Source organism: Rhinatrema bivittatum, chromosome 1 (genome assembly GCF_901001135.1).
Source record: "Rhinatrema bivittatum chromosome 1, aRhiBiv1.1, whole genome shotgun sequence".
In the NCBI taxonomy this organism is placed as follows: domain Eukaryota; kingdom Metazoa; phylum Chordata; class Amphibia; order Gymnophiona; family Rhinatrematidae; genus Rhinatrema; species Rhinatrema bivittatum.
Window position 1 is genome coordinate 55,840,886 of NC_042615.1, and position 17,662 is coordinate 55,858,547.

General features: G+C 40.7%; 1 protein-coding gene across 1 annotated transcript in view; it reads right to left on the reverse strand.

Annotated features, from left to right (window-relative positions):
* LRBA (LPS responsive beige-like anchor protein) overlaps positions 1-17,662 on the reverse strand; it is a 1,658,631-nt gene that overhangs the window by 1,230,872 nt on the left and 410,097 nt on the right. Inside the window, 2 exon segments of the mRNA XM_029605291.1 lie at positions 7,264-7,439; positions 7,825-8,892. Coding sequence (XP_029461151.1) covers positions 7,264-7,439; positions 7,825-8,892 — 1,244 coding nt within the window.

Below are 17,662 nucleotides of genomic sequence, written 5' to 3' on the forward strand. Positions count from 1 at the left end.
ATGATAAGGGGAATGGAACAGCTCCCCTATGAGGAAAGACTAAAGAGGTTAGGACTTTCCTAGCTGACTTTTCAGCTTGGAGAAGAGACGGCTGAGGGGGGATATGATAGAGGTGTTTAGGGGAATGGAGTAGATGTAACTCCATTTACAGTAGAGAATGTATGGGAAGAGCTGAGGAAAGTGAAAGTGGACAAAGCCATGGGGCCTGATGAGGTTCATCCCAGGATACTGAGGGAGCTCAGAGATGTGCTGGCGGGTCTGCTGTGTGATCTGTTCAAAAGATCCCTAGAAACAGGAGTGGTGCCGCGTGACTAGAGAAGAGCGGTGGTGATCCCGCTTCACAAGAGCGGAAACAGAGAAGAGGCTGGTAATTACAGACCGGTTAGCCTCACCTCGGTGGTGGGAAAAGTAATGGAGTCACTGTTAAAAGAAGGAATAGTGAGCTATCTACAGACGGAAGAATTGCTGGACCAGAGGCAGCATGGATTCACCAGGGGAAGATCCTGTCAGACAAATCTGATAGAATGTTTTGACTGGGTAACCAAGGAATTGGATCAAGGAAGAGCGCTCGATGTCATCTACTTGGACTTCAGCAAAGCTTTTGATACGGTTCCGCACAGGAGACTGGTGAATAAAATAAGAAGCTTAGGAGTGAGTGCCAAGGTTGTGTCCTGGATTGCAAACTGGTTGACGGACAGAAGACAATGTGTGATGGCAAATGGAACTTACTCTGAAGAGAGAGCGGTGTTGAGCGGAGTGCCGCAAGGGTCGGTGTTGGGACCGGTCCTGTTCAATATCTTTGTGAGCGACATTGCGGACGGGATAGAAGGTAAGGTTTGTCTTTTTGCGGATAACACTAAGATCTGCAACAGAGAGGACACGCCGGAAGGAGTGGAGAGAATGAGACAGGATTTAAGGAAGCTGGAAGAGTGGTCGAAGATATGGCAGCTGAGATTCAATGCCAAGAAGTACAGAGTCATGCATATGGGGTGTGGAAATCCGGAAGAACTGTATTCGATGGGGGGAGAAGGGTTGATGTGCACGGGGCAGGAGAGAGACCTTGGGGTGATAGTGTCTAATGATCTGAAGTCAGCAAAACAATGTGACAAGGCGATAGGCTAAAGCCAGAAGAATGCTGGGCTGCAGAGAGAGAGGAATATCGAGTAAGCAAAGGGAAGTGATTATCCCCTTGTACAGATCCTTGGTGAGGCCTCACCTGGAGTACTGTGTTCAGTTCTGGAGACCGTATCTCAGAAGGGACAGAGACAGGATGGAGGTGGTCCAGAGAAGGGTGACCAAAAAGGTGGAGGGTCTTTATCGAATGACTTATGAGGAGAGATTGAAGAATCTAAATATGTACACCCTGGAGGAAAGGAGGAGTAGGGGTGATATGATACAGACTTTCAGATACTTGAAAGGTTTTAATGATCCAAAGACAACGTCAAACCTTTTCCATTGCAAAAAAAAATCAGAAGAACCAGGGGTCACAATTTAAAACTCCAGGGAGGAAGACTCAGAACCAATGTCAGGAAGTATTTCTTCACGGAGAGGGTGGTGGATGCCTGGAACGCCCTTCCAGAGAAAGTGGTGAAGACCAAAACTGTGAAGGATTTCAAAGGGGCGTGGGATAAATACTGTGGATCCATAAAGTCTAGAGGATGTGAATGAAGAGAAGAGGCATGGGGGGTGGCTTGAGGGAATGATGGCTACTACCTGGAGATGAATATCCTTATTCAATAATGCGACTCCAACATTGATCTATGCTTCAACGGCAAGAGGAAATGTGGAAAAAAGAATTTGCAACCACATAAAAGCAGGGGAGTAGCTGGCTTGTTACGGCGGTTACTACCCCAAACCAAAAAATACCTGATACTTCATTTTCAATGCAAATCCAGCATAACTCTCTGCTTCAACGACAGGGGAGCAAGTCTGATATTTCACTTCAATGCAAAGCCAGCATAGCTCTCTGTTTCAACGGCAGGGAGGAAGTTTGACACTTCACGCATATCCAGCATAGTCCTCTGCTTCAACAGCAGGGGAGCAAGACTGATACTTCACTTTCAATACATAGCCAGCATGGATTTCTGCTTCAACGACAGGGGAGAATGAAGAAATGTTGATCTATATTCAGGCAACAATCAACAAGGACTGATTACACAGTGTGAATAAACAGATAAGCATGGGTGTAGCTTGCTTACTGCTGTGGTTAATACCCCTAACTAAATTAAGCTATTTCACTTAGATCCAATTCCAACACTGCTCTCTACATTAATGGTGGGGGTGGAAGGGAAATAGAATAAAAAAAGGTTACTAAGAGCGAAGAGAAACAGATAAGTATGTGAGAGAAAAAAAAAAGTGTGAAAGCTTGCTGGGCAGACTGGATGGGCCGTTTGGTCTTCTTCTGCCGTCATTTCTATGTTTCTACGTTTAAAATCATGAGAGGTCTAGAACGGGTAGATGTGAATGTTATTTACTCTTTCGAACAATAGAAAGACTAGGGGGCACTCCATGAAGTTAGCATGTGGCACATTTAAAACTAATCAGAGAAAGTTCTTTTTTACTCAATGCACAATTAAACTCTGGAATTTGTTGCCAGAGGATGTGGTTAGTGCAGTTAGTATAGCTCTGTTTAAAAAAGGATTGGATAAATTCTTGGAGGAGAAGTCCATTACCTGCTATTAATTAAGTTGACTTACAACTCGATACTGTAACGTGCGGTTGGAGATTCCCCGTCTGTAACCCGCTGTGGGCGCACAATTCGGACGCGTAAGGCGATCCTGCGATACAGTCTCCAGTTTCACGCATCCTTAGCGCTTCTTGAAACCGACCCATAACCCTTTCCGCACCCAGCATGTATCAAACGCGCCGCCTGGATCGAACGCGCGCCCACCGGTTCCCGCCAGTAAGTTTACTTTTTTTTTTACACTTTATTCCCTTTTGTTTTAATTTTCGCCCTGCGCCTTGCTTCGGGAGGGGGGGAACCATCCACTTCCTGGTACCTGTCATTTCAAATGTCAGTTGAAATGACATTTGAAATGACAGGTACCAGCACACCCAGGATACTGTATAGGCGCTGTATTAAGCGGCTTGCATTTGCAAGCAATTTACATAGAGTATCGAGCGGTATGTAAAGAGAACTGTGCATGCGGGGAACGAGGGTGCGCCCAGCACTGCCGCACTCTTTCTAACGCGGCCTTACAGTATCGACCTGTTAGAAAATAGCCACTGCTATTACTAGCAACGGTAACATGGAATAGACAGTTTTTGGGTACTTGCCAGGTTCTTATGGCCTGGATTAGTCACTGTTGGAAACAGGATGCTGGGCTTGATGGACCCTTGGTCTGACCCAGTATGGCATGTTCTTATGTTCTTGGAGGTTATCTAATTGTCAAATGGGAACTTAGAATCCTTAAATAAGTAGCTTCCACAATATTACATTACGGCAGTCTGATTTTTTTTTTTTTTTTTTTTTTAACAATATAAAACTTTTTAAGAACAGCTTTTGCTCTTTGAATATGAAGAGAGCCATGTCTGGATCAGACCAAAGATTCATAAAGTCCAGCATCCTATTCTCCTCCAACAGAGGCCAATCTAAGCCAGCTGAAAGCATCTGGAAGATCCCTTCCTTGCTGCCTACTCCTAGACACAAGAGATGGTGAATGCCACACCTGCCTGGCCAATAATTCTTAAAGGACCTGTTCTCCAAAAACTTGTCCAAACCATATTTAAAACCAGCTATACTATTAACCTTAACCATATCCTCAGGCAACAAATTCCGCAACCAAATTGTATATAGACTGGAAAAATACTCTCAAATTTGTTCTAAGTACACTACCAGTTAGTTTCATGGCATATTCCCTTGTCTTAGAACTATTTAAAAGGGTAAATAACTATCCCCAATTAACTTGTTCTATACCACTTATGACTATATAACATTCTATCATATCCCCCCTCTCAGTCTCTTTTCCAAACTGAAGAGTCCTAACCTGTTTAGTCATTCTTCATAAGGAAGCCATTCCATCCCATTTATCATTTTTTATGCCCTTCTCTGTATCTTTTTTAGTTCCTTTATCTTTTTCGAGATGGGGCAACCAAAATTGCACACATTGCAGTTCACCTCATACATCTATACAGAGGCATTACATTCTCAGTTTCTCTGTTCTTTTCCAAATTGTTCCTGATATTCTGTTTGCTTTTTTTTTTTTTTTTTTTTTTTACCACCGTCACACACTGATTTGAAGATTTCAATGTATTATCCACAATGACTCCAAGGTCCAGAAAGGCAGAATTATACATCAAATAAATGTGGTAACTCCTAATATGGAACCCAGCATTGTGTACATCTAATTAGGATATGTTTCCCTAAATACATCACTACTCTTGTTCAAATTAAATTTCATCTGCATTTAGATGCCCAAGTCCCCAGTCTCACAGTATCCTCACCTTAACTATTTTGAATAATTTTGTGTCACCTGCAATTCTGATTACCTCTTTCAGTGCTCCCTTTTCTAGATTTCTGGGGCACTCCTTTCTTCATCTCTCTTCTTTGGTAAAATTGATCATTTAGTCCTTTTTCCCATCCTTTAACCAGTTACCAATCCATAACAGGACATTAGCTCCTAGCCCATAGTTAATTTCCCGAGGAAAGCATGGCCAAAATCCATCAGTGATGGCCTTCTCATGCTTTCTTGGAGCCCTGATGCAATTCTACTCTGTTGTTTAGGGTTGTAACTGCAGCTCTGTGCACATTACTCCAATATACTTCATTTCCATCTTCTTGCCACTACAGATCCTCTGGGCCCATGTATTTTTTTAAATTTTCCATCACCTCCCCTGAAAGGGCATTCAAGTATATATTACTCTTTTTTATGAAAAAATATTTCCTGACATTGCTCCTTTGTCTTCCCCCTCAGAACTTCACATCATGACCCCTAGTTCAACAGCTTCCCTTCTGCTGAAAAGGTTGGCCTCTTGTGTACCATTAGTACCATTCAGATATATAAATGTATTATATCCTCCCATCTTTTCTCTCATCTAGGGTAAACATTTTATTTAAGAATTTTTTTATACCGGTATTAGTCGAAACATCATATCGGTTTACAGTGGAATAGCAGCATGGAAAATACAATGAACAGGGGAAAGGGAAGGGGGAACAAAGTAACACAAGTAGTAGCAAGAGAGAAAAACAAACAAGCGCAAAGCAACTTGGAAACAAATGTATTGCAATTATAACATAACTATGTAGAAGGAATGGGGAAAGTCTGCGGGCATAGGGGGACAATTAGGTAGGGGCTTTTAATGGTTCTGAGGGTAGGCTTGTTCGAATAGCCATATAGGATCTTCAGTCTCATCTCAAACATTTTTTTGTGCAGTGTCCAAACCATTTTAGTTGCCTCTCTGAACTGCCTCTAGCCTCTTTCTATCCTTTTTGAGATATGCCTCTAGAACTGAACACAGAATTCCAGGTGATGAATCACCAATGATGTGTACAGAGGCATTGTCACCTCCTGGTTTTAATGGTTATGTCTCTCCATATGTACCCAAGCATCCTCCTGGCTCTGGGCACTGGCTTTATAAACCAGGATCCTTAAATACTATTCTGCCCTCCTCCTGGTCAGTGCAGATTAGCTCTTCACCTCTTAATGAGAACCACTCCCTGAATTTACTGCACCCTTAAAGGTGAATTCTAAAAGCCTGACATGCATTAATTAGGAGATGTGCGAATATGCTGGGCTTGCGCATGCAGAGAGGATTTTAAAAGCCGCTCGGGAATGTGCGGAAATGCCGCAGCGCACACATCTCAGAAGTTTTCAAAAAGGGGCGGGGAGTGGTTTGGACGAGGCATGGGTATTTCAAAGTGGGAACCTAAAATGTGTGGGAGATACTTACCCAATCCGGCGCACACAAACACCCCCCATCACGTAATTTTACTTCTGATATGGATGCTGTGTAAGTTGAAAAATTTAAAAAGCTAGGCAGATCTGCAGGAGGGAGTAAAGGCATTTAAACTAGGGAGGTTTGGCAAAGCTAACCGCTGAACTGGAGATGAACTGCTTTTATTGGTAATGGTGTCTGCGCATGTCCTGCGCACAGGATTTGGCACACATGTGCATGCGGGCAAGACTATTTTATAACATGCACGCATGTGTTATAAAATGCCTGCTTCCCTGGGTGCGGGCCAATGAATGCACACGTGCCGCTGGTATGAAAGTTACCATCTAAATGTATGACTCACTTTTTAATACTGAACCTTATATTGACCAGCTCACTCTTATCCACATGTTTATTTATATCTTCAAATAATTCTAATAGATTAATAAGACATAACTTTCCTAAATTAAATCCATACTGGCTCTTCCCCATTAAGTCATGTTTATTTATAATTTTATATAATTTTATTATTTGCAAAAGCTTCTACTATTTTACCTAGCACAAACATTAAAGCTCACTGACTTGACATACCTGGCTCTGTACTATTCCTGGATCGCCTTGGAACCCTTTTTTAAAAGCTGGGATTACATTTACTCCAGCCTTAGCTATAGAAGCAGATTTGAATGACAGATTACTAAAAGGTCCATAATTTCATATTTGAATTATTTTAGAATTCTATGGTGATCTTTATCTAGTCAAAAACAAAAAACAAGGTGTCATGCACTTTTGAAATGAGATTTGCTCAATGTTTCTGAGCCTGTGATAACAAATGCTTGCATATCCATGAGCTTTGGGAAGAGGCAGATTATCTATACAAGAATTATATAAGCATATTAATATGCCAAATGGATAAGCTGCATGCTTTTAGTTTTTACAACTATTGAGCCTTTTAGGAATAGAAATGACTCTTCCTGCATGACTTCAGAGAAAATGACTTGTAATCACCTTGGGAGACAGTTTAAGTAGAGAATGAACCAACTGCCAAATGTTATTTAAAAAAAAAAAAATGGCATGCACTGAGCCCTTATTCCAAAACAGACAAAAACAAAAAATATAGTGACATACAGCTCAATAGACTGGCTTATGAAGTAGTGAAAACTCTGCATAATTTTATTAAAGAGCCCAATGACATTACATATTAGACCATACTTGAAGCCCTCTAACCTATTTCCAACTGAAGCCCTTCACCAGCAAATCCTTCAGGATTGGTTATCACTGCTTTACAATCATTTGGTCTGAGTTTTGACTGCCAATCATCAGTAATATATTATTATAGCTTTGTGCAATGACAATAAGTATATAGCTTACTATAGATACAATATAAACACAAACCTTCTCCACATCTGTATGTCAGTTTCTATAGAAAATAAGAGATCTGTGAGCAGACGTTGGTGCATTTGTGACCACTTAAATTCAGGGATGTGAAACATAGTAGATCTGGAATCTCTCCTCTGGCCATTAGAAGCAGATGCTGCCTCTGATCCCGATGGCTCTTGTTGTCTTGCGGTCTGCAGAGGGCAAATATATAAAAACAAGAACAGAATAATCCATTATAAGACCTAAAAACAGAAATAAGGCTGCAAAAATGTACTGGTAGTTTAAACTGTTTTTTTTTTTTGGGTTTTTTTTTTTAATAGGTACGAAAATGCAGTGATTGGAAGGGTTCTTGTAAGTTATTACTGTTCAGTCACTCTATGTAAAGGAATGCAGCCAAGGGAGGAGACTGAAGAAAAGTATGTCTGTCTCAAGTAACCCACTTATTCCATAAAACTAGTGGGAAAGAAAAACAGAATTACAATTCCATTCATGCAATGAAACAAAAAAGTTTAATACCGGGATTAGCAGAATAACTTGTACCCCTAAGATAAGGAAACATTCATACAGAAAGTTTACCTCAGGTAGGGATCTATATGGTTGCTCAGCAGCTTGACTTGTGCTGGCTTTCAGCTCCAATCTCTCAGTGTCAGACGCAATGCTTGAAACATCCAATTTGGCAATTCTCTTCTCTGATCCCACAGGAACATCCAACGTACTTGAAGTCCCACCATCACTACTAGTTGTTGTGGCTCCACTGGCATAACTGGTTTCCTCGTTTTCAATCTTAATCTCTTCCACTTCCTTTAACTTCCCACTTACATCAAGTTGATGCTCATCCACCAGCTCCTCGACTTCTGAAGCTGTTATTGCTGGTAAGGGAGGCAACTCTTCGATCTCTTTAGAATTCAGATATGCTGAAACCTCTGTAGCAGATCTGTCAGGTTCTCTTTGGAAAATACACTCAGATTGTGTTGAGCTTTCCTGAATTTTACCTTCTATTGTCTTTTGTTCTTCCTTTGGTATTGCTTCTGAATCATCTGGAGGAAAAAGATCAGTTTCCTGTTTTTGATCAACACTCTGCTTATCTTCTGTTGCCACTACTGTTCTGTCTTTGAGCACTTCTAAGGTCTCAGATGTGCCATCTTCTGAGGTAACTTGCAGAGCTGCAACAGCATCAGAAGCACCTTCATCCCCATGACCTTCATCCCGGTTTATACATATTTCAGTTGCTTCTACCCTTGATGAAGTAATTTTGGAGTCCACTGAATCCACCACTTCATTCTTAGGAGCTGGCTCTAAGTGAGGAACACCATCTGCAGCATGCATTCTCTCACTAGTTTCCACTTCATTTGTTTGAATTATATGAGGAAAACAACTACTTTCTTGTTCACTATTAGAACTATGATCAGTCTCAGTCCTCTGCAAGTCATGTTCCAAATCTGAATTCTCTGAAATTTCTGCTGTAACATCATTTGCCTTTAGTTCCAAGTGAGAAGGAAAACTTCTTGCAGCTTCCATTTCTCTGCTAACTCCAGAAATAGTTCTAATTGGACTCACAGGGCCTTGACCAATTTCTTCATCTCCTTTCCCATCATATTCTTTGAACATCTGAGCCAGGCTCTCTTTGTGCATTTCAAATGTAACCTAAGTGCAGTGGAAAATATTTTCAAATTAATTAAGAAAACAAATAATTATACATCCATGTCATTAAAACCTGCCTTGCATTACAGATTTCCAAAATAATCAAACTGAAATAGGACATTATATTCATAAAAATCACATATATATAGTATTCAAAAGTTTCATATAACTGATTACCTGTGAAAAGTATTTACCACTTTTAAGATATTTACCATTCTCTAAAAATCATGATCACATTTCTCCTATTCTTAGAGATCACTATATCCTCCCCACTTTTATAGGATACATTATAAAATTCCCCTGCACAATACAATGGAAAACTTTCACTAACTTTTCCATAATTTTTTCCATATACTTCTCCTGCACACATTGATCTTTACCTACTAAATACCACAGAAAGCCACTGTGTAAACCAAACATACCTACTTCTCAAAAATAAATCACATAAGCAAAAATTCAAAGAAATTTTGCTAAATAGTTAGCAAGCTCCTGAAGTCATTACAACCCTACCAGCTTCCCGATTGACAGAAACCTACTGTCAAATTAGATGATTTCTTCACTGACAAGCTCATCTGCATCAGAATTGAACTAAATATTACCACAATGGAACATTCTACCCAGGTGCCATCAACTACACCCACCTACTCAATCATCTCTGCCTTGCACTGACTGGAAAAAAATGGATTTCCTTCTCTCAGACCTCAAAACTACAATTTGTCTAGAAGATTCCTGTCCCACCTGGCTCATCAAAAAATCAAAACCAAATCTAATCAGATGCTTCCAGCCTATCAACATCTCACTGTAATAGGAACACTTTACAACATGTCTATAAAAATGGTAGTAAGACTGACACTGAAGAAACCAAAACTTGACCCATTGTGTGTTAACTACCACTAGAGTCTCAAATCTTCCCTTCCTCAGCAAAGTAATAGAAAAAGCAGTCCTACTACAATTAACAGACTTGCTACAAACAAATTGAACCGTTTTCAATCTAGTTAGTCTTGTTGATGATCTACAACTCTGCCTAGACCATGTACAACCTACTCCTGGACCTCTTAGTAGTATTTAACAGACCACCAGCTCCTCATCTCCTGCCTAATGAACCTAGGACTTCCAGGCCCAGCACTAGCATGGTTTAAATTCTTCCTTCAAAACCACACTCAAACCGTAACCCTTGAACAGGTATTCTCTCTTCCTCATCCCCTACCGTGTGGTATACCATTGTATCTCCCACACTTTTTAACATCTACATGGTCCCACTTGGCAAACAGTTCGGACTACCAGTCTATCATTTCTATACAGATGATATCCAGCTATGTATGTTTATTTATTTAATTTATATTTCGCTTTTTGGAGCTTCAAAGTGGATTGCATTCAGATACTGTAGGTATTTCCCCATCTCCAGAGGACTTACAACCATGCAATCAACCTAAACAATTTTGTTAATAACATTTTAGAATGGCTACATTACAACAGACTAACTAAAACTACCAAAAAAACAGAGGTTTTGTGGATTGGGAAAAAGGACAACAGCCATATCCACTTAAGAGTGACCTTGGAAGAATAACTATCCTTCAGCCTGGATTTCATATCAGACAACTCACTACTGATGTCCAAATATCTGTATCCAAGTTGCCTTCTTCCAACTACACAATCTCCACCCCAGTTTTGATGATCCAGCTTTTGGTACAGTAGTTCAGGCCTGTACAATTTCTCATTTGGACTAGTGCAACTCCTTCTACATTGGGGTGCCAAAACAAACTAAATCCCCAGCTGCAGCTTACACAAAACTCATCAGCACAAGCTATTCTAATCAGTAGTAATTCAAACAAATTAACCTTCCTAAAATCCCTACACTGGCTTCTAACATAATTCTGCAAAGTCCTGGCCTTCAAGGCACTCAAGGGCCTGGCACCATCCCTATCTCAGCGAAAACACACTTTCCTGCCCATTGCACTTGCTGCCCCAAGCTCACCTGCTGGTATCAGCCCCTAAGAAAATATAACTTACCAATAAATGGAAAAGAACCTTCTCATATCGGTCCCTAACCTCAAACTCCCCACCTCTAGACAGACTTGCATTAGACAAACTTCTCTTTAAGAAACTGAAAATATGGAGGTTTATTTTCAGCCATTATGCGGTTCGGCTAGTTAGCCAGATAAACATATCTGGCTAATTAGCAGGTTATATTCAGTGGCACGGCCACACCACTGAATATACTCAGCTATCCTAAAGTTAACCGATTATGTCTAGCTGGCTAACTTTAGGACCGCCCTACAGGCCGACCAGAGTTAGCCGCATTGGTTAAGCAGCTAACTCCAATCTTCGAAGATCGGCATTAGCTGCATATCCTTATGTAACTGCTGCAAAACACCTCCTGGCCACCCCCAGAACACTCCCTTCTTATCCAGCTAAATTCCTGTTGGGTAATTAGTTACCTGCTTAGAATTTAGCTGGATAAGGGCTAAATATAGCCAGGTAAGCCATTTAGACATAACTATTATGTTATCCATCTAAATGGGTTTTGAATATCAACATCATGGCTATTTAAGACAGCCTTTGGCCCGCAGCCAGAACCTTAAATTCTGCTTATCTGGGCCACCACAACATAGATTTCATATATACTGTACACTTCCACTCATAAATCCATTACTACTGAAACCATACATGTTTGAATGTCATTTACTGAGGAACTGTATACCTATTGTAAACCTAAACTCTGTTGTAACACACTTTGAATTCCTTTGCTGTAAAAGCGTGAGATAAATGATGAACAGAAAATAATCTGATAGGTAACCACTAATTAAGTTAACTGAAAAATGTACTTGTCAAAGAAGTGGGGCAAAATTTTTTTTTGGCCTAGTAGTTTCCTCCTGCTCCTTTAGGTATCCATCTCAATCAGAATTAATCACAGCACCATGAATCTTCATTCAGAGCTACCTGAAGTTCTCTCTCTCTCTTCTTCTTAGCCATCGCAGCAAGTGTCCTTTTCCAGAGGCCACAAACTACAGTTCCCTCAAGAGCCTAGTATGTATGCATCCAGAGTCTGAACTCTAGAACCTCTATTAAAGTTCACTAAAACCATGCATTAAAATGAAAGTATAACTCACTTTAATTAACATGCCATTCTCTAAATTGCACAATAGAGTACTACGGCATGTGTTCCCATGGCCAGTAATATACGAATGTTACCAGCTGCAGGAATACACAATAGTATATACCCTGCCCTCATGATGAAAGGGACAGTTAACCCCAAATGTCAGCCCACAACACTACCCCTCCCCACTGCAGGAACTCTTCCTCTGTAGCAAACCACCTCATGCCCTTCCCCCAATCTTGATAGCAAAAACCAAAAAAGCATTCCCCCTTTACCGTATGCACTAGCTTTAGGACCACCTACTCCCTCCTGCCCCATCAATGCCAAAATTCAAAATAGTTCCTGCTGACTCAAGAATCTCCTTTGTCCTTGATGTGGAAGACTAAAAGGAGGTTGCTGCTCAATAGCATACTTCTACCAGCTTCCTCAGTGGTAGTCTCCCAAGTACACTACAATCCACCTGGGCTTGGGCTGCTAACACTCAACACTACTTCTATTATACTAAACATTTCTATAGCTGCTTGCTAAAAGGCATGTACTATACCATAGAACAAAACAATTCCTTCAACAACAAACATATCCTTACAGTCTGACTATCATAATAGTCACTCCCTGAATTAAAACCTTCATTGCCCTTCCACTAATCATATGGTCATAGTTCGTTAAGTCCACAAATCTTTTTATATATTTTTCTTAATGTGATACAATTAAAACTTATTTGTATCACACTCAGGATGTTCAGTGCACACACGGACTGCATTTCAAAATCACATATGCACCAGGAATCTCCAAGATGTTACAGAATTCTTTTCTTTGTTTTATCATCAATGCTCCATATTGTGAATTATTTAACTTCAGGGAAACAGCGTTTAATACCTTCTTGTGTTTTGTATTTTGGCATTTCCTCCTCCTTTTTTGGTTTTCTGAACACTTTGGGTTTTCGAAATGCTTTATACCATACCATTATTTCAGATCAGTTGATTTTTCTGTTTACTATGGCTCTGCTACACACTCTTGCTGATGCTAATCCTTCCCAATCTTACTCCCTACAGCAATCTACTATGATCAAGTCCACGAGCTCCATTCTCTATATTCTTCATCTCACCATCCTCTTGCACTATCCACTGCTCTTGATCTTCAAAATGTTCTTCCTCTCATTCAGGCATCTCAATTTTCCCTAGGAGCATCTCATACTTGTTGCTGTGGTCATATCTGTCCTTTTCTCCACAATTTCACTTGAGGACTTTGTCTAAATTACTGCCCTCTGTCATGGACGTTATATTTTCTCCTATACCCCCTCATTTGGTTGGCCCTGGTGATGATGTCTTCCTCCTTCTATAGGTTTCAACTTCTTCTTACATAAGAACATAAGATATTTATTTATTATTATTTATTATTTAAATCTTTTCTATACCGTCGTTAAGAAGGGGCCCGTCACAACGGTTTACAATAGGGCACAAAATAAGGATTCTGAGAATTAATAATTTACCCACGTGCCATAATTTTGTTTCGGTACATAGTTTTCTAAATGAAAAAAAAACTTGATTTGTGATGTAATACTGTCCAGGAGTTATCAGTTTAAAAACAATTCTAACTTTATACGTGTCAACTTCTCTTCTGGTGAAGAATGAGAAGGTAGAGTAGAAACAGATATAAATATGGCTACATACTTTATTTGTTCACACCTATCACTTTGCCTGCCTCACTGTTTCCCCTTCCCTGTTTGGTAGGCTTGCTTGAAAAGCCAGGTTTTTAAGCCTTTTCTGAATGTTTTGTTGTCTTTTTGCAACCTTAACTCAAGTGGCATGGTGTTCCACAGTGTGGGTCCTGCCAAGGATAGTGCTCTCTCTCTTACCTGAGTTAGTCTTGCTGTCTTAATTGATGGGATAGTAAGGAGTGCTTTATTCGCTGATCTAAGGTTTCTGTTTGGTACGTGTACGCGGAGGGCTGTGATAAGCCATTCCACTTTTTCGTTATGTATTAATTTATGTATGATGCAAAGTATTTTGCCATACTGGGTCAGACCAAGGGTCCATCAAGCCCAGTATCCTGTTTCCAACAGTGGCCAATCCAAGTCACAAGTACCTGGCAAGTACCCAAACATTAGATAGATCACAAGCTACTATTGCTTATTAATTACAGTCATAGCAGTTTATAGATTTATCCTCTAAGAGCTTATCCAAACCTTTTTTAAACCTGGTTACACTTCAATGCCACTTATTTTCTTTGATATCCATTCCATTCCCCTTTTCATCACAGTATCTTTCCAGGTACTTGTCATTTATTGATCCCTTGTTAAATCCCTCCCCCACTTTCTCACATAATTTGGCTCATGGCTTTCTTTCATCTTTGAACCATCTTCCCCTTACCTCACTCTGGAGGACTAACTTCCATGATAATGATCCCCTTCAACTCTTATGCCTCAAAGTTCATTGCTATAACCTCATTTGACTGCCAACTATACTCATTACCCCTACTCATGAGCATGGCCGCTTCCTTGACCTAGTACTTTCCTCCAACTGCTCTCAAACGTCTTCACCTTAGTTCTTCCCTCTGACCAACTGATAAATTTTACACTTAAATAACCTCCCTCACAATCTTGTCTAGTCACCACAAACACATTTAAGAATCTCCAGGCTATTGACTCTTTCATCCTCTCCATCACCATCTCAACTCTCCTTCATTGCATTGCCAGAATTTGTTGATAAGGAAGCTACTTCTTATAACACTGTACTCTCCTCTGCTTTGGACATTCTTGCTCCTCCCCCTTCCCCATTCTATAAGGTGCATCACACCCAGACTTAGCTCACCTTCAGAATTTGCTTCCTATGGTCCCATGTCTGCTATGGAGAGTGACTGGTTAAAATTCTATATCCATGTTTACTTTATCATCATACATTTCAAATTCATGACCTCTCTCCATTCCTTCCACTATTGGACTTCTCATGAAATGATTACTATGTACATATGGCACAATCCCTTGTCTCCAACTCTTATGTCTCTCTGCCACACTCAACTCTCTCCTCAAACTGTCTCTGCCCCCAATAGTCCTTACCTTTCTGCCCAGACTGTGGCTATTTCCATAGTCTTTGTATGGGATGTGTGTCTGTTTTAAACAAATTGGTAAAATACAACAAATGACTGCAACCAGTACAAACTTTATGCATGCTTACCTCTCACTGAGCGTATACTGGTGGGACTTGGCTGAGGCAGGGGCAAGCAGCAACTCTAGCAGAGACCAAGCAACAGGGTGCAGGTGGGCTGTGCTGCACACTCAAGGACTGGACAGCCACCATACTTCATGTAATATTCTATTTACCATAAAAAAGTTGCTTAAGAATTGGCAGATAGATCGGAGTGGGAGGAGCCTTCAGGCAGATTTCTTTGTGATAGCCAGTGGAGAAAATATACCTTTTTACAACCTTACTTCCATAATTTGTTATTGGACCATTTTATCCAGGGAAAAATATCAGACCAAAGCAAACGTGTGGAAACAAAGAAGCTAATTCCGATATGTCTGCTTTTATATATCGAACCAACTATATGGAGGATCAGTGTCCCAAGTCGTTCCCACCAAAATGGATGATTATAGCCTACGGTCTGGCAAAAAGTATCTCTTCTTCATCTCACGATGGCAAGAGCTGCTCCCAGCCCATGCAGCGCTTTCCCATCCATAAAATATGCATGCCGTATGGAGCCAGCCCCAGATGGGGCCCGTAATTACAAGCCCTTGCCTTTTTAGCTGCCCAATGGACAAAGGAGTGCCAGATGATCCAGACAGTTCCTTGCCCCTGGGGCATATCTACAAATTTAAGTTGAATAAACATGATTAGATAATCAAGATGAATAATCTTGGTAAGATAATCAAGAACGATCCAATCTGATGTATGTATTGACTTCCGATCTCCACTTCCTGATCCTCTGAATAGCATTGGTGTGTAGACCTGCCTGAAGGAATGGGTACTGAACTCATTAGCATCATGCCCTAAACCTGGTTAGTGCCAAGGTAAGGATGGCCATAAGCTGGTACCTGGTGAGAGGAATATGGTCCTCATGTACCAGCAAGTGTTTACAGCCCATGGCTGCACAGCCAAATAGGTTAGCAAGTTCTGTACAGGACAAGTGACCTGAAAAGCCACTTGTCTTAAACAGAGCCTGGCACCCTGATCCGCCTGATCTGTTTTTGACCTATGGAGAGTAATTTGAACAGACTGATTTGATACCAGAATGTTTTGCATGAGAATACCCTGGTAGCCCATGTCCTTGGATGCTGCCACCAATTGCTCATTCTTAGTGCCCCAATGAGGGCTAAAGAAAAAGAAACTGAAAAGGTTAACTTCAAATTGAGAATTCAAATGCATGGTAAAATATGTCACAATTGAACAAGTCAGTCATATGTAATCAAACACCTTGAGTCCTTTGTGGGCCCCATTTTTCTCACCCAGACAGCATTTTTTTTTAATCATAAAACTCTTGGTAGGGTCTCCCCAGCCCTGAGCTTTTATGAAGAAAGCAAATCCCACAGATGATTGGATCATCAAACCCCTTGATCTCCCATTATCCTTTGCCATAGAAATTAATTCAATTATCATATCAGCAAGGACAAGCTCCCTCATCCCAACCCCACTCAGTCAACAAACTGGATGCTGTCTCATAAGCCCTGCAGTAAGTGGCCCATATAGCTGGGGTTACCAATCGTCCTTTGTGATGCTACTCCAATTATCCAGGTCCATCACCGGAGTTCCCTCTACAGTTCCCTTTACAGAAAGATAGTGGACCAATTTCTTCGGACTTTGCCCAAATTAGCCAGGTGACCAAATAATTGTGCAGTATAACTCCTCTTAGCGCAAGTCTGCAGCGCAGTTTGTACTGGTGCTGTGGAGTACATTGCTGAATGACACTCTTTTTCTATTTATTTATTTATTTAGGTTTTTTATATACCGGCATTCATGATACAATCACATCATGCTGGTTTACAGTTGAACAGGGGTGCATAATAACTTCAAACTGTAGCTAAGGTGCAGATAAAAGCAGTTACAAATAACAAGGAAGATTGAACTGGGCGAAGAGAGAAATAGAAGGAAAGGATAACGTCAGTAAAGATAATTACAAATTCCTGAAACTAGGATGACTGTTGACAAAGTGAGAGATTAATTAGGGTCCGGGAATGCTTGCTTAAACAGCCAAGTCTTAAGTCTTTTCCTGAAGGTTGGGAGACAGGGCTCTTGTCTCAGATCGGGGGGGATGGAGTTCCATAAAGATGGGAATAGGAATACACACACAAAAACTGTTCTAAAGTTAAACAGAACCAGCAAGGCTGGCAACTTGGCAAGACTCTTCTTAATTTTCACTTTTCAGTGTGCTAACCTCACTGTTCTGCACTAGATACTCGACAAAAGCACTGCTTCAGTCTCCACATTCCTACCCTCCGCCAATGAACAGACAAAGCCCGATGTCACTGCCTTTGTCTTTCTGGTACAGCGAGTGAGAGCACTGCAGCAAAGAAAATCAGAAACAGCCCTTGAATGGTATCAAAGCCAACTTTCTAAAGCTTTTTTTGAACTCTGAGAGCTTCTTAAAAACTGATCCTTCTGCAACAACTGATAGAGAAGAAATGTAGACTTTCTTGTACATGCTCAGACCATTCAGTGGGAGGATGTCAGAATCACTTGAGGT